This window comes from Patella vulgata, chromosome 5, assembly GCF_932274485.2.
Source record: "Patella vulgata chromosome 5, xgPatVulg1.2, whole genome shotgun sequence".
NCBI classification, from domain to species: Eukaryota; Metazoa; Mollusca; class Gastropoda; family Patellidae; genus Patella; species Patella vulgata.
In genome coordinates, this window is record NC_065883.2 from 28,731,314 (window position 1) to 28,757,463 (window position 26,150).

The window sequence follows — 26,150 nt, forward strand, 5'->3', positions numbered from 1 at the left end:
AGTAATAAAATTTGACATATGTTTATGTTGTTCTACTTTCTATATCATCAATACACAATAGGTTTCCCATTATTCCATAAATTTTATATTAATAACTATACAATAAAGATGCATCATAGACCAGAAAATTTTATTACTTTTTAAATTTAAAAATACGCAAATTTAAATATTTCAAATTCACACTGAAATGATAAATATATACAAATTTATATTAAAAACTCTTCTCTTTATGCTGTGGATTATTTTACGTAATACTTTTAAAATTCCTTACATCAGCTACATTTGATTAAAGATATGATGCTTCATTAAGCCCATCAAACCTATCCACAGGGGGATAATTGTAAAATCTGAATAACCATTAGTCACAATAAGCATTTATTCTCAAGCAACTACCCCAAAAGGCTAGTCCAGTTTTGTGAAATTGAAAATCTTTTGTATTTAAATAACACAAAACTACAATGCTGTTTTAAGTTACAAACATAATTTTTGTACCACCACACTGAATTCCCCTGTGTTTAAAAGGACTGACAATGTTTCCCCCCCCCCCCCACTCCCACACCCCAACCCCCTAAAAAAAAAAATTCCATTTTGATAATTAAATAAAATACTCTATGTCTATTTGTCCTATAAATAGATTCTTTTTCTTTGTCTCTCCATTTCTATGATTCAATTTTAACTTCAGTTGTTTCAGTAGTTTCCTCATTTTCCTCTTCTTTTCTATCATCATCATCTTCTTCCTCATCAGATTTTGATGAAGAAATCAGAGCAAATTTATTTTGATCCGACCAATCCTGAAATAAATATATAATTTTAAGTTTGAATGGTAATCTTGTTAATACCGCAAACAGCAACATACTGGACTGTGAATTATCAGCATATTGATTTTTTGTTATATCATGCTCTTAAGTAAATAGATGTATATTATTTAGAAAAGGCAGTAAAGGTTAACAGCTAACAATGTTCGCTTCTAAAATGGCTGCAACTATCAAAATTTCATCATGCATGTTTTCATTGTGGTGATGTGTTTAATACTACTAAAATCAATTGAAACTGGAAATTATATTAGTTTACCTTTGCTTCACCTTTATTGTATTTTGGCATTTCTTCAAAAGACTTGGGGACTGGCTTTTCACGCCTGAAAATAGAACATTGTTTACATATGTAAATCTAAACTGACTGAGTACCCAAGAAAAATCCTTAAGATAAAACAAAACCCATAAATGTAGAGAGAGAGAGTTGAAAATAAAGTTTGAAAGATTTAAGATATTAAAAGGAAAGGCTGATGTTAGATTTATGAGATCATATTTATGGTTGCATGTTCTATCTTCACACTCTCTGTCATATCCTTATGTCCAGGACTAAGGCCTGTGTTCCATGTATATGGTTCCATTGAAACAGTCCCATTACACATGCATTAGGCAGACCTTTCCCTGGGCAAAAAGGCACAAGGAGATGCCACAAAAATGCTTACATGGAAAACTGGCCTAAGAAATTATCATTCTAGCATCCCAGAATACTCTGTTGTTATTACATCACAAACTTATATCAAATTAAAACAGTTATTAAGAAACTTACTTTGGTTTGGTGTTTTCTTTATTTTTACCATCATATTTAATTGGTGGACCTTTGGGTCGATCATCTGAATGATTAAAATACAGAATAAAAGTTATTATTATTGAAGCTAAAATCCTAATGACATCAATACCTGATAAGAGACTGGTGACTCAATGATAGACCTTATGATCCAATGAGCACGCGTTAACCATTCTTAGAAAGGCAGGGGACAATCATTTTAGTTACTATTCAATAAAACGTGTTAAATGTAAATGATAAAGATGGTGAAACCTACCTTTCCTGTCTCTATAACCATCTCGATCTCTATCTGATCTTGGCTTATCATTGGAATTTTGCCGTGATGTCATTTCTTTGTCACCTGGGGACTTAGTTTTATTAGCACTACCTTCGCTTGCTCTAGATACCTACAATGAAAAGTAATACAATTTTGCAATACAAATTCTCTATCTTAGCCATTATCATTCCAAAATATTTAAAAGATAGGTTGCCAGGCAACGAAACATACGCCCACAGCAGCTAAATCGTCCGGGCACAGTCAACAAGAGTTGTCACATATTTTTACTTTTTTCGGTAATGAAACATTTATAATACATTAAAATCTGATTAAGAGTAAAAACTCATTAAGTATTTATCAGAAAACCATTAGAATTTGTTTGGTTTTTATAAAGTTTTGCCCCATGAAATTCGCACTCAACCATCATTGGGGTGTAACGGTGATATACTCAAATGTTTTTTGAAATCGGAAAAAAATTGTGACCTCTTGAGGGACCACAAGCTATAAGCCTGATTTTTCATACAATCAGGGACCAGAATTCAGGAAGTTACAATCCGATATGTGCAAATAACGAAAGGAACCAAGATCTTTGGGATAGAAACATGCATTCCAAGTTTCATCAAAATCAGATGAAAATTGTGACCTCTAGAGGGTCCACAACCTCGATATACCATATTTTACACTATTTGCGTACAAGGGGCGGCCATTTTGTCCAGCAATCATTAGGGTGTCCACAAGCTAAAAACGTGATTTTTCGTACAATCAGGGGCCATAATCCATGAAGTTATGGTCCGATACAATCAGGAGCCATAATTCAGGAATTCACAATCCGATATGTTCGAATATCAAAAGGAAACAAGATATTTGGGTTATAACCATGCATTTCAAGTTTCATCAAAATTGTGAGCTCTAGAGTGTCCAAAAGCTAAAAACGTGACTTTTCATACAATCAGGGGCCATAATCCATGAAGTTATGGTTCGATACATGCCAATATTGAAAAGAACCGAGATCTTTGGGAGATAGACCTATATTTCAAGTTTCGTCAAAATCAGATAAAAATTGTGACCTGACGGACGGACAGGGGCGACGACAATATACGTCCACATGAAAATGTAGGTGTATAAAAACACTACAAAACTGGTAATCACTTATTACTTTCGTCTTTCGACTTATGATCTCACTAACAGTTTAATGCACACTAGCAAATCCATATACAAGTCATACATATTGTATAATAGTTTCTAAGGGGTTCAGCAAAGATTGTGTACAATTTGAGCTCTAAGCAGACTCTTGGTAATCAGTCCAGGTCTGGGTTTAAAATACATGTACCTGTGGTTGTTGCGATGGGGGAGACATTATTTCTGGTTTTCTTTTCTGCCATGCATTTTCCTTTGGGGGAGGGGCAGGAATAACTTTAACAGGGGTTGTGACCTCATGTTTTGGTGACGAAGGATTATCCTCGTGATCCTGTGAATGATTAGATAAATCACTATCTTTACGAGATCGAACTCCGCCTGAATTATGACCTAAAAACAAAAAAAAAAGATAAATAATGAGAACTTTTTTTTTGATCAGTATGTTTAACTCCAGGTCCAGTTTCCATCTAACATAATTCAATTAATTTATTCCATGTTTTATGCTAATAAGCACCTATAATCAATAATCAAAACCCCTTTTTACCCAAGGAATATACATTACAGGAAATCTCCAATAGAATTTCGATTACAATCGAATTAGGGAAAAGTCTCTATTTGGCTTCCCGATCATAGAAATGATTTTACTTAAATTTTCCTAAGATTCTATAAGAACAAAGGAAATAAACTTACTATGACGAGAGCCCTTTCCGCTGCTACTATTTGATAAATGACGCTCCCGTCTATTTTCCTCACTATCTCGTCTCACCCGTCTATTTTCTTCACTATCTCGTCTCATACGTCCAGACGGTCTGAAAATAAAAACAATTGAACTTAACATTTGGATATTTGTTCCCCATGTCCAATATGCCCGGACATCGGCAGTACAGCCTACTCTTATATCGAATTCCAACTGTCAAGGGATCTTTTATGTGTACGCCAATGTGTACACGAGACCTCAGTTTTTCGTCACATCCGAACGACTAGACAGCTGTCCTTGTCAGACCCTCCGTCCATCACTGACAAGGGATCAAACATCCGACCTCCAGGCTAGCGAGCCAGCGTCTTACCCACTTAACCACCTAGACCCCCACTCTTTACATAGAATTGCATGTAAGTGTTATATTCACTTTATTTGGATTGGATTAGATAAATGTTTCTGTGCTATATGAAAACATGTGAAAATAAAAGTGGCCAGACAGGTAGAGCATATGTTGATAATGAGTGTTGTTTTTCATACAAGCATTTCTATAAACTTCTGCTTTCTCTATTTTAGATGATATATTATGACATACATGTGGATCACAAAGCTTTATTATATCTAACTAGGGTGCCATGATGGCTCAGGGAGTAAGACATTGGCTCGCTAATCTGGAGGTACTATGATCCATTCGGATTTTCGGGGATGGTTCTCCAATTTCAGTGGTGCTCCCATGTTCCATCCCTGTGTTGACCGAAAGTAAATCAGGATTTTCGAGTGTGGTTCCCTCTTGTCAGAGAGGCAAGGCAGAGGGACTGAGAATGTGTAGTCCTTCAGATGGAACAGAAAACAGAGGTCCTGTGTACACATTGGTGTGTAAGAACCTTTGACAATTGGAATTCACTATAAGAGTAGGCCACCGTGCCACTGTCCGGGCAAAATTACCCTCATAGCAAACTGTAAAATGTTATATCAAATTTCATTTCATTTTTAATCATCTTGCGCACCACCCATTCGGTCATTTTCTAATTAACAGTATTGTAGTTGTGATATATATGGCTAAATATGTAGTACATGCATTCCACTCATTAATACAGTGCTGTAAAACAGGAACTCTGTGATTTAGGTACAAAAATAAAACTGTTAATTTAACAGAATATTATGTGTTCATATAATTTGAGATGAAAATCTTTCTTTGTTAAATATTTTATGTCCATAAAGAAAATAAAGCTGAAGTTGACATATTGCAGATAACATTTTAACTCTACTAAAATGAAAATATAATAGTACAGAGCTGGTCTTATTAAACTTTATTCAGGCCTCAATCAATGAGGAATTACATTTAACACTGAAGATTGTCTATAAATTATTTTATTACTTAGATTGGTTATTACACAAAATTGTCAAATAAAACTTTTGGTAATAATTTAAACAGTTAGACATTACCACCATACATAAATTCAAAAGAATACTGAAAGCAAATTTTATCAGATTAAAAAACGTTTTTATGAAACCTACAATTGGGAGTCAGTTGCCTGAAAGAATGTAGAATATTGAATAATATCAATTACCAGGACTATGATAATAGTAAATTAAAACAGAGATTATAGCTTAATAAAATTTATAAGTTAATATCCACATAAAGTGAGGGTTTGTTTGTCATACGATTCCGTAATGCAACAATATTTATCTAGGATCCTAAATATAAACAAATATTTAAGGCAACATTTTCTCAATTTTTGTAAAAAAAAAAATAATAAATAAAATAAAGGCTAGTTATTGGCCGTTAATTCTTACTGGTTGTCACTTTCGGCCAAAGAATCTCTTGGTTGATAATTTTCTTCTGCAGGACTGTTGGGGAATAAAATGTGTGTATCTTTATATATATATGTGTAAACTAATAGGGCATGCAGTCAAAAACACAAAAATATAAAGCCACAATAAGGTAAAAAAAACCTCAACAACCAAAATAAAATCAAACTCAGTTGGGGATTTTAAGGCTTAATCTAGCAATATTTGATCCCATTAAATGGTTTTCTTCATAATATCAATATTTCAGGTTTGACTATGATTGGCAAAATCAAATATCTAGATCAGGTCTTGAGGTAAAATTTGTAACTATACATAGGCCTATTGCCTTGGAGAAGTAAAATTTAAAAACAAACTGGGGGGTAAAAATAAGGAAATTCATTTCAATCAAAAAAACATCATTTCCAACTACAAATGTAGACCATATATACAGCCCTCAGATTTTCTCAAATAACTTATTGGTTTCATTTTTTCTTCGCAGTAATCATCGATGAAGAATGCACACAAAACATCATTCTTCATGTGTTAGAATTCGTACAAATGATCAATAATTAACATATCCACCCCAATGTACCAGAAAATCAAATGAAGTAAAATAGTAAAGCTGCATGAACTATTCCATTCCTTTATAGACAAATATTTACTAACCTTTCATAATTTCTATCATTATCTGCTAAAACTCGCTCAGTTTCACGCTGTTTCCGCAGCCTTTCTTCTATTTCCTTTTCTCTAGCTGCCGTATTCACAGGTTTTGCGTCCCCAAAAATAGATGGCTTTTTTTCTCGTTCTTTAGGAGTTTCCTCTTCTGGGGGTTTTTGCACAGAATGTAAACGTTCAAATATCTCGCGCTCTTTTGCAGCAGTGTCAACGGGTTTAGCATTTCCAAATATGGATGAGGTTTTTGATGGTGTTGGGGTTGCACTTGCATCATTTGCGGGTGGGGCACTATCATTTTCTACTGGCTTGGATCGTGGGGCCAGTTGTAATCTCTTTCTTTCCTTTGGTGCCTCTTGGCTTGATTCTCGATTAGCAGGTTCATAACCTCCACCTCTAGAGCCACCATAACTTCCACCACCATATCCTGTTTTAGAATGAAATTAAAATAATTCATTAGTTTACACATAATCATGATCAACAACAAGCTGTAGAGCCAAAGCTGCTAGGACATCCATATAGTCACATTTTTATTCAGTTGTTAGTAATAGTAGCAATTACAACAAGTTAAAAACTGATCAAGCGCAATAACCCATCCATATATTAAAAGAAATAATTATATTTGACATCGTTTCTGCTTACTCTTCATCAAATTCCAACTGCTAAGGTTTCATTTACATGCACACCAATGTGTAAATGGGACTCCATTCTCTGTCCGCCCTGCACCAGTGACAAGGGGAAACAATGTTCTAAAAACCTCAAGGAACTTTCTCGGTCAATGATCACTGAGTCACATAGATCTAACTGAGAACCAGAAAGTAATGATCAGAAATGTTTGAAAATCGGAAATAGGCTTCTTTGTCAATCGAATGATAACTTTAGCCTCCAAGGCATCCACAAGCAGTTTTTGATAACAGATGGACAATATATAACATTTCAATCTGAGTGTATAAATTGTTAAAACATATCATTGATTTATCAATTACCTCTATCTCTGTCGCCATAGCGTCCGCCACCTCTATCGCCCCCATACCTTCCACCATCTCTATCGCCCCCATACCTTCCACCATCTCTATCACCACCATATCTTCCACCATCTCTATCTCCATAACGACCACCATCTCTATCTCCATAGCTGCTACCTCCACGATCATAGCTACGACCACCTCCTCCGTAACGACTACCACCATCTCTATCTCCATAGCGACCACCATCTCTGTCGCCAAAACGACTACCACCATCCCTATCGCCAAAACGACTACCGCCATCTCTATCTCCAAAGCGACTGCCTCCATCCCTATCTCCGTAGCGACTACCACCATCTCTATCACCATAACGACCTCCTCTGTCATCTGAAAAATGAAATTATAGTAAATCGTGTTAATGGTTTATCATTAAAAAATAATTATTTCTAAAACACTATATTGAAGCATAATTCGGAACTCAATAATACACTGTATGGACACACACACACATTACTTGGTGAAATATAAGTAGTACAGTAGGTCCTCCAGATTTTTTTAAAAAATAGAGACGACATATGATCAAATCTAACTAACCTTGGTCTGGCGTGTCAGGTCCAGGTCGTCTCCAATCACTATCTGTACGATCAGGGCCCTGATCTCTTGATCGACCATCTACAAACAATATGTTTCATTAAATTACTAAATATCACACTAATAGAAAAACAGTAGCCAAATCATGCAGTAGACAAGAAACATTTTAGATTAGGGTTATCCCATATTCTAGATGAAATACTCAAAGCATGCCACAATTACAAACGAGTTTAGAATTATAATTTGAATTACAGTATTTTATTACTTGTTTTGTTTTAAAGGGGTTTCAGCAATTTTATTACTCGCAAGGTACAAAAAAGTTGACAATACTGTATTTCTAAAGACTACACAATAATACACAGAACATTGATAAGCATTATGTGATTACACCCCAATCTAATTTTCAATCTAGGTACCCACAAGCTCTAGACGCAACATAAAATGTTATTTTGTGCCAATCTCTGAACATCTAAAAAAAAAGGTTGAATAATACCTGAACTTCCTCCTTGGTTGTTCTGATTCTGACCAGCTAAATCTATTCTTATCTTTCTACCAGCAAACATCTTAAATAAATTAATTTTGATTAATTTAAATTATATACAGTAACATAAACTATTGATATATACTAGTAACAAAGAGAAGAGTACCAGCACTCAATTTTGGACAGAGTAAGAAGTATATTTTAAGAAAATATTTGATAGTGTATGAGTTGCCAGGTAAGCTTCCGTGGACTGCCCCACCATGCTGATTTTCTGGACTGATATCAGGAAATTCCATGCTATGTGTAAGTTACTGTAAGTATCTCACATATGATTTGGATTAAATTAATTTCAAACTCATACTCCAACTCAAAATTTTACTTTTCCTGGGGATTTGAACAAAGTTAATGTTACTAACAATTTCAGATGAGTGTGAAAGCGATAACACTTTTTTTTTTTAGATCAGTGTGACAGAGAGGTTAATCTTCTTGACAGAACACCTAACACCATATTTCAGATAAGAGTGAAAGTAGTATTCCTCCTTTCACAAAGGCATACACAAAATTATTTTTGCATTTTGGTTACTTGTCTATGAACAACTTACTGAATCATCCATTGTTAATGCCTCCAATAAAGATTCTCTGTCTTCAAATTCCACATAACCAAATCCACGTAATCTACCTTGGTCTGATGGTAATCTCACATTCAAGAACTGAAATTCAACATATGTATTTAATAAATATAAACATAACTATATACAGCTTTTATGATATAACTTCCCAGTTGAGATACTACATACTGGACTATGCATAATTCACCGCAGACTTGTAGATTCAATAGCTTCAGTGTGCATTAAATGACACCAATAACAAGGTTCATCTGAGTAATCAGTCTGGTTTTTCTGTTCTCTGCCCTCTTTATATTAAACTACTAATAATTAAGAGCTAATTTTAAAATATTTTTAAACCTTTAATTTTGAGAAGAACATTTCAATCTTATCTTCACATGATTCATATGGCAGGTTGCCAATAAAAGCTGTAAATGGTGGCTGGGTAGGAACTTTACTCATATCAACATCTGGTCCCCGAGCCGCTTTTGGGGCTTTAGGTAATTTAGATCGATCAAACAACTGCTGACCATAAGGTGCAGCTCCAAAATCTGAAGACAAAAAAAGCTTAGACTAAGTGGAAATAAATGTTCATTTTTGTTTAATAACATACAATTTCCCCAGCTAATGCGCAACAGGCTAAAAAACATAATTATAAATAAAAGAGAAATATATGTTCAGCATTGTTGACAAATATAATTTAGATTCTCCAGTTATACGAGAATGAGCCTCTAATTAGATCCCTAAATTTGGCCCCTTCTAAATTCAGCAGTTCACGATGAAAATGCTGACATAACATTTTATACATCATGCATGTGTAAGTTGTTTTTCGATTAGAAATGTGGTGTAGCCTATATTTATTTGTTATATTTGTTTTACAACTAAGCTTAGCTTACTAATCCCATTTTTATCTCTATACTTAAAACAAACAAATCATCTCTAAATTAGCAAGCATCTAAACAATGACCTCTAACATAAATGGATCAAAAAGTTTAATTCCATGACAAACTCCATTCTAATAACCAATACAGTATTGCAATAATAAAGCTCTAGCAGTCTAGGGTCAAATAATTGTTTTCTTGAATTTCAAAAAGATCAGTGCTGCTATATAAACCAAAGTTAGTCTCACTGATTTCCAATTGTATCATGTAATGAGAGAAGTAACTCCTAACATACTTCGAAGGAAGAAGCAAAGCTTCTATATTCAGCTTATAATTTCATTTGACTTCAGGATTGGAAGAAACAGGCTGTGGTGAAATGGTATGGGATGAAACAACCAGCTCCCAGGTTTGACAGCATAGAACAATAAAACTGGGGTAAAATATACACTTGAGTAAATTTACATCTGAAATACAGTTTATATCTCGAGAAATATACAAACCATCATCCGCATTTTCCATCTCAGCTGCCCAGTCTATATTCTTTGTAGATACAACGGGTTCATTAGAACCTAAGAATTCACTTAGGTTCATAGACTTCCCCTTCTTCTTATTTTTTTTACCTGAAAACGAAAATATCCAAATAAATTTTTCATACATACAAATAAATTAGTTATCTTCTTTGAGCAGCATTTAGCAAAATAAAAACAAAAACATAATATAGAACACAATTACTGTTTTAATTTTGTTTGATAACGTTGAGAGAACCCTGAACAAAACATCACTTTAATATAAATAGTAATTGTGCTCCATATTATGTTTTTGTGTTTATAAATCAAATTAGTTAAATAAATATAAACTTTACAGCTCAGGTTGAGGTAAAAAAAAAAAAGCAGTTTGATTGCTAGATACTAATATAGAGCGAAGCTCTAAAGCATCGCGCAAAGCGCGGTGCTTGATCAAAGCTCTTTTCCGGTAACACAGGAGCGTAACTGAAATTGTCACCCACAGACTGTTGATTAAAAAAAAATTCAGACCGGAACCGGATACACTGGGCAAAACAGGCAATGCGCATGTCAACTTACCAAATCTCGCCCAAGCGAGATTACGCGCCTCATAGAACTATTTCTATGACGCGTCTAATCAATGACGTCACATATTTTTGATGTCAATGAAAATAATTCTCACACTTTCTTGTTCTTTTTTTAAAAACAAAATTAATGTATACAATTTAGATCTAAATGAAAATCAATTTGGAGAAAACTAAATTATTTAACATTTTTTGTATCACTTGAGAAAATTAATTATGAAGGTTTTATATTTGACAATAATCAGCTTCACTCTACTCAGGCAATGCCTGTTACATATTAAGTTGAAACACGATAACTATGTTTCTAATTGATTGAGAATGAGCAAACGTTTTGCATATTTTCATTACATCATCATACACAATGACAACCACTACAACAGCACAACATAACGCGGGGGGGGGGGGATCCGCCTTCTTTCCATTGGAAATTGGCATGGCACCTCCCTATCATGATCAATCAGAAATCGCAATGCACAATATGGTATTATTATTGACCCAATTAAAGGTGTTTTACCACATATTTTTGTCCGACATTTTGCCAAAAGGTGTCCATATTATTTTTTGGAATCACTGTGCTTCGACTATTTAGTTTTGGGCATTTTATTTAATAATATTTGTGATATAAATTGAGCGGTTTGGGCCATGCTGTCCTACCTCCAGACGCCATTTTGGAAATTTACTGCGATGACGCAACCGGAAGAAAAAATATATCAATCTTATAAATATTTGCACAATAATGTATTATTGTCCATATTTTGTTTCTACCCCAGAATAATTTTTGTAATATAGAAATTTATCAAATACATTTTTTAAACGTGTTTCTAATAAATGTTGCGGGCCTTTAATTCAAGGTTCATCGCATCCGTCCACATTAGGCACTAAAACAGTTTTCATTTTCCCGAGAAATTTATTGAAAGTTTTAGTCCACTTTTACATATTGATATACCATTGAAGACCTTATAATTTGTTGACAAAATGGTAACTTTATTATACATCTTTATTAGTGTTGAAAAAATGTTCAGCGTTAGAATTCAGTCCTGATTAATCAATGATAAATCAGTGAACACTATCGATTTTCGTTAGCCTACGGAGAAATCCCAAGTGAGCTGTCTCGGGTCTGTGACAAGAAATGGCAATGTTATGTGGTGTATTGAGTGACGATCTTCTTGACTAATAGGTTGCATGCATGTTAATAAACCAGTAATTGTTATTCCATAAATAGTGTTAGTGTGTGAATGTTGTAAAATACCTTTTTATAAAGAAGATAAACAATGTTGGACATCATATAAACTAATCTTATCACAAACATGCACTCAGCAGACCTCAGCAGATTGCAGTGCCCTACATCTAGCCTCGGCTGTATGACAAATTCCTCCATTGGAACTACTTTTAAGTTCCCGGATTACCAACGGCGTTGTCCATGACGACGCCTTTGAAGAATGTCTTAACTTATACAAAAATTTCAAAGTCTGAAGTTGTTTTTCTTTAAAGTTTATCCGATTTTCTTCAAACAAGGACAACTTTACACTAAAAATTACAGACACGCTTCGTGCGACGCAATTTTGATAACCTCTTTTTAAAAAGCGGCAAGTTTTCCAAATAAATAAACCGGTGCCGCATCGCAATTGTATAGGCGTAGGTACATATCACTTACCGTCATACAGCCGAGGCTAGATGTAGAGTACCTGAATCTGCCGAGGTTTGCCAAGTGCACAAACATGTACATGTATCCATCGAATAACCTGTATGCAGATTTCATGTCAATTCAATTAAATTTCTAAACCTTAATGGACAGCACGGTGCGTCTAATCTTCGATTTGATTTTCTTCATGTCTAAAATCATAACACCAATCGACAAACAATACAAGGCTTTTTTATTACAAAAACATTGGTGAACTAATCTTGACCGTGATCGGTCAACCATAATGGTTAATTATTTGGTAAATAAAACAGTTATTAACAACCGATGACTAAGAGTCTAAGACTGTTTTATTCCATAAAATTATTGTCTGTACGAGTCAACTATTAGTTGTGGATGACTTAACCAATGGTTGTGGACAACTTAGCTGTAAAAAACCTACCCATTATGCTTTATTTTATTTTTTTTGTAATTTTACTCCTGAGTAATCAAATTATGTAGGAATCATTTTGTTCTTGTTCCAGTAGCATCTACTTGGAAAAAAAGATATTTTAGCAAGCAGTATTATATTGAATATGTCCACATTGAATTTCAAGCCTCTAAGCTCCAAATCTACCGTAAACCATTCACCTGATTTGAATTTTGATACACTTGTTGTTTATAGTTTGTGTTGCAGTGTGTAGTTAATATGTGTCTTGTCTGCAGGGTTGTCTTACTTTAACTGTGCTGGATTACAAAATTTACATTTCCTCTAGAGTTGGGATCATATAATTATAATGTATAATCCATCGATTGGAAAATACATTCAGACTACTGGGACAAAATATATTTGTTGGCAAAGCAGTATCTCTTATGAGATACTTCATGGCAAGCACATTTTAGTCAATACAAATTTTAACATAGGTCCCTATTCTGAAGAGGTTGAGATTGCTAGCGTAATACTGTGTTGTCCAGATTGCAGATTGATTATTATGTAATTGATGAATTGAAATGAATATTTATATTTCTTTCCAGAGTGAATTAGGAGTAAATGAACATCATCAGAATCAGGTTATTAATTACATGCGATTTGCTCGATATCAAAGAGGGCAAAGGTTACGAGCAGTTGATGCTTGTTTTGAGGAACTGCAAGGCAGCAGGTATGGTTACATAAATTTCAATTCAACCAAAAGGCACTGAATTCCACCCAGTGAGAGAAAATACATTGTATTATAGCTAACCTTAGTGATGATAACAACCAAAGAAGATCCTTTGGAGTGTATGATATCTAAGATAATTGTTTGAATTGGATTTATGGTTTTCAGACTCTTTGAAATAGTACATTGTAAATTCCCAATCAGTCATTGATTGTCATTTGAAAGATTTTTTGTACACTATAGTATTGTGAATATTCAATCTCTTAACAGGAACATCAGTTCAATCCAAAAATGGTTCAATTCTGATCAGTATTTATAAAGATTAGATGAATTGAAAATTTGTCAAAATTCTGCAGATGATATAAACAGAATATTGTCAAAACAAGCCAGTTCCACCTATAATCTTCGCTAAATCTTGATATTTTAATTTCTTAATCAATTTGAGTACATTTTTATACGCCCACATAGAAATGTGGACGTATATTGCCGTCCGCCCGTCGTCCCAATTTCTTGTGAATTCTCTAACGCATAAAGTTATCATCCGATTGTTTTAAAATTGATATATGTTGTTTATATTAGTGAGATTTAGAAGTCTATTTAATTTCAGTAATTTCCGTTTATTACATCTAGAGTTATGGCCCTTGTTTCACTTTGTTGAACCTTGTGAACGCTCTTACGGCAAAAATTATCAATGAATCTTTGTGAAATTTATATGCATTATTTAAATTAGTGAAATGAAGAAACCTATTGAATTTCAGCAATTTCCGTTTATTACGTCTAGAGTTATGGCATTATTTAAATTAGTGAAATAAAGTAGCCTCTTGAATTTCATCAATTTCCATTTATTACGTCTAGAGTTATGGCCCTTTTTTCACTTTGTTGAACCTTGTGAATGCCAAAATTTATGATCTGATCTGTATCAAATTTATATGCATCATTTATATTAGTGAAACCATGTATTTTCAATAGTAACCATTTTTTTTGTTGAGAACTAATGATTTGTTCTTTTTATTGAAGATTGAATGATGCTACATTTACTCGTGATGAGATGATTGACATGTTGGATGGTCTGCTATCTGTCGTCCGTGGAGAGGTGGAATCAGAACTCATTAACACAGCCCATACCAACGTCCTTATGATGCGACAAATGTTTCAACAATCCGAAAAATGGCATCTTAAACTGCAGGCTGATATTTCAGAGTTGGAAAACAGGTACTTATGTGCATTGTAAAGTACATGTACTTGTAGATTTATCAGGGTCAGGGTGAAGTGCATTCATTGTATTTTGAGGCGCGATCACTTGCGAGTGCCTGTCGCACACCTGAATGTCGACTGAGGGGAGTTTTTTTTTTCTCCCTCACCTAAAATTGAAAATCGCTCTCCTTATTTGTAAATCAGTGAGATCTGTATTTTTTAAAAAAAAAAAAAAAAGAGTGTGAAAGACTCAAATTCCGATCGCCGCCATGCTGTCATTGTGAACATTTATTTGGTGTATTCGATTATTGTATAATGTGATCGCACATGGTAATAAGATTCTGATGAATAAGTTGCTAAAAATAGATGGCACCTATGCATCATTGGTTAATTTAACTGAAATGTAAAGTAGAACTCTTGCGAGACATGAGAAATTACAAGAGATGGCACATGAAAATTTCCAATGAAAATAATTCTGGAAGAAATAGATTATATTTTGCTGGAATTTTCGAGCGTTTATGATTATATTTTGAATATGAGTTATGTTTTTAAACAAAATTTATACAAGCTATAAATATTTAGAAATTTAGACAAGTATTTCTATTAGTTTTAGACGATAGCAAAAGTTTTTGACCGTACAACTACGAGTATGAATGCGTTTATTTAGCAGATGATGTTTGTTATCATTTAATCATTTATGTAACCAGGAATGACACCTTACACACAGTTATTGATCTTCAGAACCATTTTCCATATACCTAAAACTAATCACTCTCTTGATATCAGATCGTTATCCTTAATTTTTAAACCATTCTTCTTATTGAAACTAGGGGAGCGATTTTTTCAATTTGTTCATTAAGGGGAGCTTTTTTCGGCTCTCCTCTATAATACAAAAAACAACGACTAGAAGTGATATTAACTTTTTTGATTCATTCCCAAAAGTACCATAAGAGGATATCTTCCGACATGACCAATATTTAATTGGCCTGAAACCTGATGAAAAACCTAGAGTAAAACTAGCCAATTTAACAGGCTTAAAATGCCCCTCTAAATCATTATTATAATGTGTTCACTACAAAGATTTTATACACTTAATGCTCAATGACCTATGTATATCTGTTTATTATTTTCTAGGGATTTATTGGAACAGATAAAGGAATTTGAAGAAAGGGAGTTCACTGGTACAAAACGTGATACAGAGTTTACTCCATCAAAGTTAGCTCCCCTTAATGAAACAGGTGGCAGTGCCTTACTGCACATGGTAAAGATTACTACTCTGTAGATGTTTATATCTGTTTACATATTAAATGCAGAACCAGTTTTTATACGCCCACATTTAAATGTGGTCGTATATTGTCGTCGCCCCCGTCTATCCGTCCATCTGACATCCACAATTGCTGGACGCTCTAGACGCTAAAGTTGATATCCGATTTATACACAGTTTTTCAGGTCATGAGACGAAGAAGCCTATTGATTTTCAACGATTTCTGATAATTACTGCCAGTTATGGCCCTTGATCAATTTGAAAAATCTTGTTGGCACTCTTGAGGCTAAAGTTAATATCTGATAATTACTGCCAGAGTTATGGCCCTTGATCACTTTGAAAAATCTTGTGGATGCTCTACTATCTAGAGGCTAAAGTTAATATCTGAGTGACTTTAAATTTATACACAGTGTTTAAGGTCATCAGACGAAGAAACCTATTGATTTTCAACGATTTCCGATAATTACTGTCTGAGTTATGGCCCTTGATAACTTTGAAAAATCTTGTGGATGCTTTAGAGACCATAGTTATCATCTAATTGATTTTATATTTATACATCATGTTTACACCTATATATAATCTTTTCGATTGACTTTAGGTTGATACACAGAGTTTAAGGCCTTGAGACAAACAAATACATGTGTATTGATTTTCAATGATTTTTGATAACTTGAACAGCTAAATCCATGATATTAAATGTTTTGTATACAAAACATTAGCATGGGCCAAACAAATTCTAATGATTTCCTAATAATTACTTAATGAGTTGTTACTCTTGTTGACTGCCCGGATGATTTAGCTGCTGTGGGCATGTTTCGTCGCCTGGCAACCTATCTTTTTTGTGTGAGTAATTAAGTCAGGTCAGTGCCAGAGCAAATTTTTTGCCATGTATTATTGAAGCAATGGTAACAAGCATTATCAGCTTATGAAGCATTGCTACATCAGATAGCAACTACAGGCAGTTGTTTTCATGGGTCTGTCGAGCATGCTTGCAGGCATGTGATCCAAAGACCATTTACAAAGAGAGAGAGAGAGAGAGAGAGTTTAACCTCCACTCAACACAAACAAGATCATTTTGCGACTATCACATAGTTCAAAGAGGAAACTGGAGGACCCGGAGAAAATCCTACTCCTTGTCAGGTACAACCAGGGAATCAAAACCACGCAAGTTGACTCAATGATAGACCATATGATACAGCGTGCACTCGCTAACCATTCGGCCATCCAACCCCCCAATAGGACAGAGTGAACAATGTACAGCATAAGTATATTATTAAAGATAACTTTAATAATAATGTGCAATATATACATAATATTGAACAAAATTAACAATGTCGGGATAAATATGTTAAAAGACAAAGTTAACAATATACAGCATAAACATATAATTGAACATGATAAAGACAAAGTTAACAATGCACAGCATAAAAATGTTAAAGACAAAGGATAAGCATGTTAAGACAAAAAAGATCAGGTCGAAAACATGCCTGTAGTGACATAAATCCCTTTCCTACCATTACATATTGAATCACAGTAAATGTAGATTTTTTATAAAAATTAGTCTCAAGATAAAAATTTTATTAAACACTAAATCTCAAATTCCATGTATTTTTTTTATCTTTTAGAGAATTGATGAGATAATGAATGACAATGATGCTTTAAGACAGAGATTATCAAAATATGAAAAAGTGGTAAGTAAATATATTAGGAATATTTGGCATGTGCCCCACATCTGTAATAATGATCTCAAATGTAATGAATAACAAGCGGGATTCTGGTTTTATCTAGGTTCTATTATCTTTTTATAACCATGGATATATAATGAATGGGGATGAAATGACCTGCCAAAGAAGTCAATATTGTACTTGAATCCTGACTTTTATGGTTAAAATTTACAAATTGAGCTTTCCTACTGACTGCACCACATTTTTACTGTGGTAGAAATGATTCTTTTTTTATGATTGTTTTACATTTGTGCAGCTTTTCTATGTTTATTGATTTTAATTTTAGGATCTTGAAGGGAGATTTAGAAGTCAAGCACTAGCTACAGATTTAGAAAAGGCAGAAGCTGAATTGAGAGCTAGAAAGGTAAGAAGATTTTGTCACATTAAAATCCTAATTAAAAATGTAGTTTTTGATCAGAATAATATGAAAAGACATATGATGAAAGGTTGCTCTCACTGTCATTTGTAATAGGAAGTGGTATAAAAGGTGTTTCCAGAAACGCTATTTTCATAAAATCTCTCAGTAGATTAATCACTCGAAGATTAATATAAGAGTTCATCTATCATTTCAAAATTTGGTATTATTTTTATAGTCAAATATTTTTCTTTGTTATATTGACTAAAGATGCTCAAGATAATCTGTATAAACTAATTTTAATCAATTTTTAAGTGATGTTTATACTGAAAGATAGGTTGATAGGCAACAAAACATAAGCTTACAGCAGCTAAATCGTCCGGGCAGTCAGCAAGAGTTGTCGCATATTTTTTTCGTTTGTAGGTAATGAAACATTTACAATAAACTACAATCTGATTAAGAGTAACAACTCAAAGATTAAACTCATTAAAGATACATTATGGGAGATTAGATAACGAGTTGGCAGTTCTCACTATAATAGTTAAAAACTACATAATGTAAAGGCAACTTGATGAAAATTTCAGTCAAATTGATCTACTATTAACCGAGAACTAAGCGGATGAAATTTCCGCTTAGCCTCGATCATCATTACTGAAGTCGATAAGACAAAACTAATAGTCTTGATTATCCATTTAATCGTTAATCACGAAGGAAAGTTTTGCAGCAAATCGGACTGTAATCCAGCAAATATCGCAGGCAAGCCTTGACACCGAGAGTTTATTATGGTCTGGATAAGTTAATTAATGTCTAATTAATAGTTTTTATAACATTTCAGGCCTAAAGAAAGACCTACAATAGGCCGATTTTGCTCTTGCATAATGTATGTTTAAGTAATTATCAGAAAATCATTAGAATTTGTTTGGCTTCTAGTTCTGCCGCAAGCTAACGTTTAGTATACAAAACATTTAATACCATGATATTTAGCTGTTTAAGTTATCAAAAATCATTTAAAATCAATATACTTGTTCATCTCAAGACCTTAAACACTGTGTATTAATTTAAAATCAATCAGATGATAACTCTGGTAGTAATTATCAGAAATCAGTGAAAATCAATAGGCTTTTTCGTCTCATGACCACTCGGTATAAATTTAAAGTCAATTGAATATTAACTTTAGCCTCTAGAGTGCCCACAAGATTAGGCTTCTTCGTCTCATGACCTTAAACACTGTATAATTCTAAAGTCAATCAGATATTAACTTTAGCCTCTAGAGCATCCACAAGATATTTCAAAGTGATCAAGAGCCATAACTGGCAGTAATTATCAGAAATCGTTGAAAATCAATAGGCTTCATCTCATGACCTTAAATACTGTGTATAAATTTAAAGTCACTGGGATATTAACTTTAGCCTCTAGAGCGTTCACAAGCAATTGTGGGCATATAAAATTACCAAGTTTTAATGTGTGCATTTTGAATTACATGTACTTTATTTTATGATATGACACATGTATTTTTCATGTCTCCATTTCATTGTCAAAAATTACTGAAAATTGTGAAATAAAGAGTCCTGGTCAATATGGCACTGTTTTGATACAATATAATCTATGATACTCTATGTATGTTCATTTTTTTTTATCATTATTAGTCAAATGTTACACAAGCTGATTTAGAAGATCTTCATCGAAAAATGTCTGGATTACAGTCTGACCTTGAACAGGTAGGAGAATCATAAATAATATCTAATCCTATATTAAAATTTTATCTCTCAGGAATAAAATCTTTGGTGCCATCTTCCTCAGAAAGCCATCAATTCCTTAGTCTTTGGCACTTAAAGAATAGGACTTCCTATTCCTAACTTGTTTTTATCAAGACTCGAAGCTGTTATGTACATACACTGAAAATTAAATCACTGCGTTGGTCAATATAACTCTAACTATTTTTGGAATTCTGTCAATATGTGTGGGACTGATCATAATATCACTTAAGACAAGAATATGATTTAAGAAAAGAAAATGTTAGGACAGACATGTAATTAATTTATGATAATTCTGTACTTGTTGAAGTACCTACATTAAATGTGGAAAGATACATTTACACTTATATGCTAAAGTACATTACACTGTAGCAATCACAAAATAAAGATCCATTAAAACACATTCCTCTTTAATTTAAAGATGCATTATGGGAGATTAGATAAAGAGCTGGCAGTTTTCACTATATTAGTTAAAAACTAGATAATATAAAGGGAATTGCTGAAAATTTCAGTCAAATTGATCCACTCAATTAGCAATTGAATTTTCTTCCTAGCCTCGATCATTACTAAAGTCGATACTATAAACAAACATAGTCCCGATTATCCATTTCATGATTAAATCGCGAATGCAAGTTGAGCAGCAAATCTGATCGTAATCCAGTAAATATCGCAGACTAGCGTTGACATTGAGAGTTGATTATGGTCTGGATATGTCAATTAATGTCTAACTAATAATTTAGATAACATTTCAGGCCTAAAGAAAGACCCACAATAGACAGATTTAGCTCTTGCTAATGTATGTTTAATTTTATTTTCAGTCCCGTAGATCAGGTGCTGATACTGCCGCCAACTTGACCCACGACCTTGCCGGAACGAAACATGAACTACTCAAAATACGGGAAATGTTGGAAATGGCTGAAAAGGTAATTTGATCTGGGTACTTCTCAATTTTGTAGGTTGTCAACAAAAAAAATGATTTATATATTATAGTCTTCGACAAAAGGAGGGGACTAATGACATAGATTGTTCAAACTTGGTGTAGTCTGCCTGTCACACACACACACACACACACACACACAGATAGAGACACAATGGGAGGACCTGGGGAAAACCCCTCGAGTTTGGACAGGAGACCCTACTACAAGGGGGCATCAAAACCACGCCACTTGACTCAATGAGAGACCTAATGATACGCATTAATCATTCGCCCCCCCCCACACACACACACACCCGCACACCCACACACACCCACACACACACACACAAACTTCTAATTAAGTTAGAATGTTCAAATTTGGTGTAGATTGCTTGTCTTGACTGGAGAAGCCACGGTGGGTAAGATGCAGGTTCGCTGGTCTGGGAGTGGGAGGGCCTGACAAGGACAGCTGTGTACACATTGGCGTGCACATAAAAGATGACTTGACAGTTGGAAATCGATACAAGAGTAGGTCTTAGCGCTGCTGTCCAGCAAAATTTCCCTCATAGAAGACTAAATGGCGGATGCCCGTCTTCATTAGCCCAGTCGGAGCAGAACAATAGGACGTTAAACCCCATTTCATTTCTTGAACCTTTTCTGCTTAGGTTAAGCAGAGTGATTGCTAGATGCTTTATAAAAAGATAATGAGTTTCATCTATTCATTTTGGGATTGGGATGGAAAATATCAGCCTCACTGTTGGCTTGTTCAACATTCATCTTCTATTCAATATTCATCTCTTTATCTATCTGATTAAAACAGAGATCTTATTTCGTTTCTTTTTTATAGTTCAAAATTTTGTTTTGCTTGTCTACACTACATAGGGTCGATTTCTTATAGTGTGGCGCACAGAACTGTGGGTAAACATTCTCAGTTATATTTCTGAATAGCCACTTAGAACACTTATGCTGATCAGTTAATCGAATGACTGACTTCATATTGTCAAAAGTCACTTACACGACCCCTGACGTGACCTCCCATTACAACCGGTCAGATCTTATTTTTATAAGCTCACATTGAAATGTTGCCGTATATTGTTGTCACCCCGTCCGTCCGTCCGTCTAGTTGTGGACGGTGGGATTGTTCAAGGGAAAGCTTGGGAAAGAATTCATGTTGGATTTGTTGACAATGATTTTAGATCTAGCACTTACCTTTTTGCTGCTAGTGGGCTTATTAGTTCGTTTCACAAGCCTCTGCCTATGACCCAGTATTCATCTTAACACATTAGTTTTTTCTTAAATTGTACCATAATAATAACATCAGCTTTATCATCATGCCCTCTGCGCATATAAAATTAATAATATGATCTGACCGAAAAAGTGAGAATCGTTGGTTATAATAGGTATTATAAACTAGGTTGGATTAAATGAAACAAACTAACAGTGAAGCTGATGTCCCCCACCGAAATCCCAAAATAAATAGATGATACATATTGATTAATTTCACATTTATCTTTTTGATCAATCAAATTGCTTATCGCTACTTAGTCTAAGCATAAAATTCTCATCATTGAGCTTAGCCAAGCTTTTGATATAATGAATCTATTCTCGTGAGTTTCGTCACTCTCACCCAATTAGGACCAAAGTTATGTGTTCCTTGGTCTCAACTAATCAAATTGCTTAGCCTAAGTAGCGGACTATTAAAATAGGCCTGGACAATGAAATGAAAAGGGGTTTAATGTCCTACTGTTCTGCTCCGAGTGAGTTAATGAAAACGGAGCTTGGATTAAAGTCACCAGGAATGCTATATCATCTTTTGCCATCTGAACAGCCTATATAACTTGTGATTTTAACACTGCCAATTTTCCTAATACTGATTCAACCTACATGTTAGTTTTAATTCTTTGTTATTTATTTCAGGAACTGGAGAAGAAAGTTAGTTTGACAGCGCCTTTTAAAAACTTAAAGCAAATGTTACAGAAGAAAAATGAACAGATGAAAGATTTACGTAAACGACTATCTAAGTAAGTCAATATATATCACTGGAAAGGCATATCGATACCAAAGATCCCACATAACCATAGCAGATAACTAATAAAACTTGTGCATACCTAATAGGGAGATAGTTATTATGGCTTTACATTCATCAGCAATGAAGCGAAGTGACCATAATATTAGACTTCAAGCATAACACAACACTAAGAACATAATATAACACTAAAAGCATAACAATACACTTAGCACATTTAGTAATCACAAGCCTGTTTTAGTAATGTATCATTTTAATCAAGCATAACCTAATGCTAAACATATTGGTAATCACAACCCAAGGTTTAGTAATGTATCATTGCAAACCACAGGTCCCTGTACATAGATGCTGCTATATTTGATTTAGCTTCCAGTAATAGAAGCAGACAAATTGGAGAAATTACATGATCAAAAACAAAAGAAAGTGTTTCTAATTGGTTAGATGGTAAGAAATGGAAGAGACTGGTCTTCAAATTGGCAATGTGCATAATGGATTCCTTGATTTTTTAAATTTTTAGAAGTGTGGACAATGATGCTACCGAAAGGGTTAACTCACCCTCTGCAGCATTGCTATTAAACGTACATTATGCAAGAGCTAAATCTGCCTATTGCACGTCTTTCTTTAGGCCTGAAATGTTATATAAACTATTAATTAGACATTAATTAACTTATCTAAACCATAATCAACTCTCGATGTCTCGTTGTGTGTCGGATTTTCACTGGATTTGAATCCTATCTGCTGCTTAACGCTCATTGATGATTAAATCCAAAAATGGATGATCGAGACTTTTTTTAAATGATGATCAAAAGCTAATATCTCGGTTCAGAGTGGAGCAATTTGACTGAAATTTTCAACATATTCTATTTACGTTATCTATTTTTTAACTATTACAGCGCAAACAGTAAACTCTTTATCTAATCTCCCATAATGTATCTTTAATGTAACATAGAATAAAATTCACAATGATCAAGTGTTGAGTAGACATATTCTATTCCATTATTAATAAATTTATTTTATTTTATTACAGATATGAAACAGTGAACGATTAGATTAAAGAAACAGTTTATAATATGTTATTCCATACATTTTTATTACATTCTTTACACAATTTACGGTTAACCTTCTTTGTTTCATCATGTTTTGTATGTTTTAAAAAGTCCCTTTACATGCTAGTGTTAATCTTATACAGACTGCCTTCTCACTGGTATTAAATACTGTCTTGTTGCTGGTTAGTCAGTGTCCAGTCTTTCTGCCCATTGTATGTTAATGTCTTTATAATCGTAATTACTTTATAATCTACTAGTACATTATTCTAATCTGTCCATCTTTCTATACTCTTAAATATAAATTTATCTGTTTAATTCATAATTACTCTGCCATCAGTCAGGACTTGTGCTTGGGGCCTTAAAAAGAAACAGAACCTAAATATTGATTTAAAAAAAACAAAAACCTGGTTGCTTTGTATGTTATGTTATTGGTAAATAATAAATATATATATTAACTGTTTATAGCCTGTGATATATTTCATTCTTTATTTATGTTATATGTGTTTTAATTTGTATTTCAAATGACATTATGTGTCTGTTAAAAGGTCTTGATAAAGTTTGTACATTTGTTTATTAACTAGATGAATGCACTACCATAGTGGCTAATATTTTGTAAATGTATTAAATAAAATGTGTTATGGGTTTGGATATGTCTTAGTAAACTTACCGTCCATTTAGTTTATATCTTTGAAACTCTTATTAATTTACTATCCTAAAAAGAATCCTATGAAAATAATTTTCATTTTAGATAAGTGTATTTTGTCTACTCCATATACCGAAGATGGTAGAACTACAAGAAAAGCATCTAAATTAACAAAATTGAAATGTTAGTACTTGGATAGTTTTAATTTTTTTGGTGCTGCTAACGATATTACACAAAATTCAGCTTATTTTCATATACCTCTATAAGATCTACTCATATTGTTGACTGCTATTTTATGGAATTATTATATCTAAATATATCTTAGTATACCTATGTTGTTGAATATCTGACTTTTATTATGGATAACATAAATGTATGTTTTTGCACTTATTAAAAATAATTTTAGAACTAAATATTCTGTGGTTATACAATTGTGGGCTGTATAGATAATGATTATCTGAAATATTATGTTCAGTTATGCCCCTTGAACTGTTTTATCAACTATAATATCCCCAAATAATCCCTTAACCATCAGTGTATCTCAGTAGCTGATTCATAAACCAATGTCTTTCTGTATAGTGTTTAAACTTTGAACATGTATATCACCCCATCACACCACCACCCATTTCTACTCTCATAGTGTGGTGGGAGGGGGATGGCTGAATTAGCATGTGCGTACTGTATCATAAGGTCTGTCATTGAGTCAACTGGCGTGGTTTCGATTCCCTAGTTATACGTGACAAGGACTAGGGTCGCCTGTCCAACCTCGTGGGTTTTTTTTAGGTCCTCTGTGATGCTCTTGTCGATCGGTTTTAAGGGCGCCCACAAGCCAATGGGTTCGTTTGTCCTGATCAAAACTTTCTTATATCACATACGTGTAGGCTATGGCGCCCCACCACTGTGCTGCACCCCCACTTTTCAAATCCTACATACGGCCCTGCCTCCCATAGTATTTAAACATGTATCTCACCCTCCACTCCATTGTCTGCGATATCACCTCAGTGGAAGCCAATGTTAAAGAAAACTATTTCACACACACCTCCACTCCTTGCCCTCTCATAGTGTTTAAACTGGAATATCACCCTTTTCTCCTCTCTAGTATTTAAACTTGTATATTCCCCCCCCCCTTCTCCTCTCACAGTATTTAAACTGGTATATCACCCCTTTCTCCTCTCAAAGTACTGCTCCTCCCATAGTATTTAAAGCCATTTGTCCTCTCATAGTGTTTAAACTTGTATACCACCCATTTCTCCTCTCATAGTATTTAAACTTGTACATAACCCCACCACCCCTTTCTCCTCTCATAGTATTTGACTTTTTATATCACCTCACCGCCCCTTGCCCCTTCCATAGTATTTAAAGTGATCTGTCACTCGACAACCCACTTCTCCTCTCATAGTATTTAAACTGGTATATCACCCACCACCACCCCTTTCTCCTCTATAGTAACTTGTATATCACCCCTTTCTCCTCTCATAGTCTTCAAACTTGTATATCACCCTCCCCCCCCCCCTTTGTCCTGTGTTCACAATTTTTATCCTATTTAAAAAAAATGTTTGAATATATCACCGTTACACCATAATGTCGGTTGAGTTCGAATTTCGCGAAAAGAGGACCGAAACTGCTGGAGAAAATGGTCGCTCCTTGTACATAAATAGTGGAAAAGTATGTAATACCAAGGTTGTGGACCCTCTAGA

General features: G+C 34.0%; 2 protein-coding genes across 3 annotated transcripts; one reads left to right on the forward strand and one right to left on the reverse strand.

Moving 5' to 3' along the window:
• Positions 1-570: 570 nt before the first annotated feature.
• Positions 571-11,440, reverse strand: LOC126821859 (eukaryotic translation initiation factor 4B). Of its 2 annotated transcripts, XM_050550408.1 has the most exons (15): positions 11,411-11,440; positions 10,170-10,289; positions 9,149-9,339; positions 8,786-8,893; positions 8,196-8,265; positions 7,706-7,783; positions 7,133-7,498; positions 6,141-6,573; positions 5,481-5,534; positions 3,677-3,795; positions 3,180-3,376; positions 1,850-1,979; positions 1,576-1,639; positions 1,072-1,135; positions 571-791 (listed from the first exon to the last, which is right to left on the reverse strand). In XM_050550408.1, the coding sequence occupies exons 1-15, from the start codon at positions 11,421-11,423 to the stop codon at positions 660-662; spliced, it is 2,139 nt and encodes a 712-aa protein (XP_050406365.1). In that variant the 5' UTR covers positions 11,424-11,440; the 3' UTR covers positions 571-659. The 2 variants fall into 2 exon arrangements, with proteins under 2 accessions (XP_050406365.1, XP_050406366.1); XM_050550409.1 differs by lacking the exon at positions 5,481-5,534.
• A 171-nt stretch (positions 11,441-11,611) lies between these two features.
• On the forward strand, positions 11,612-24,866 carry LOC126821863 (leucine zipper transcription factor-like protein 1). The gene is made up of 10 exons (XM_050550413.1): positions 11,612-11,734; positions 13,410-13,534; positions 14,549-14,743; positions 15,860-15,986; positions 17,615-17,680; positions 18,000-18,077; positions 19,715-19,786; positions 20,641-20,745; positions 22,656-22,759; positions 23,792-24,866. Exons 1-10 carry the CDS (start codon positions 11,732-11,734, stop codon positions 23,811-23,813), a joined length of 897 nt encoding a protein of 298 aa, XP_050406370.1. The 5' UTR covers positions 11,612-11,731; the 3' UTR covers positions 23,814-24,866.
• The last annotated feature ends 1,284 nt before the right edge of the window (positions 24,867-26,150 follow it).

Bases quoted from the DNA above. Each gene is read 5' to 3' on its own strand.
- LOC126821859 (XM_050550408.1), bottom strand. The intron at 8,894-9,148 runs GTTTAAAAATAT...GTTGAATTTCAG, and splicing joins TGTTCTTCTCAAAATTAAAG to TTCTTGAATGTGAGATTACC. The intron at 792-1,071 runs GTAAACTAATAT...TATTTATTTCAG, and splicing joins ACAATAAAGGTGAAGCAAAG to GATTGGTCGGATCAAAATAA.
- LOC126821863 (XM_050550413.1), top strand. The intron at 18,078-19,714 runs GTAAGAAGATTT...TATCATTATTAG, and splicing joins CTGAATTGAGAGCTAGAAAG to TCAAATGTTACACAAGCTGA. The intron at 19,787-20,640 runs GTAGGAGAATCA...TTTTATTTTCAG, and splicing joins TACAGTCTGACCTTGAACAG to TCCCGTAGATCAGGTGCTGA.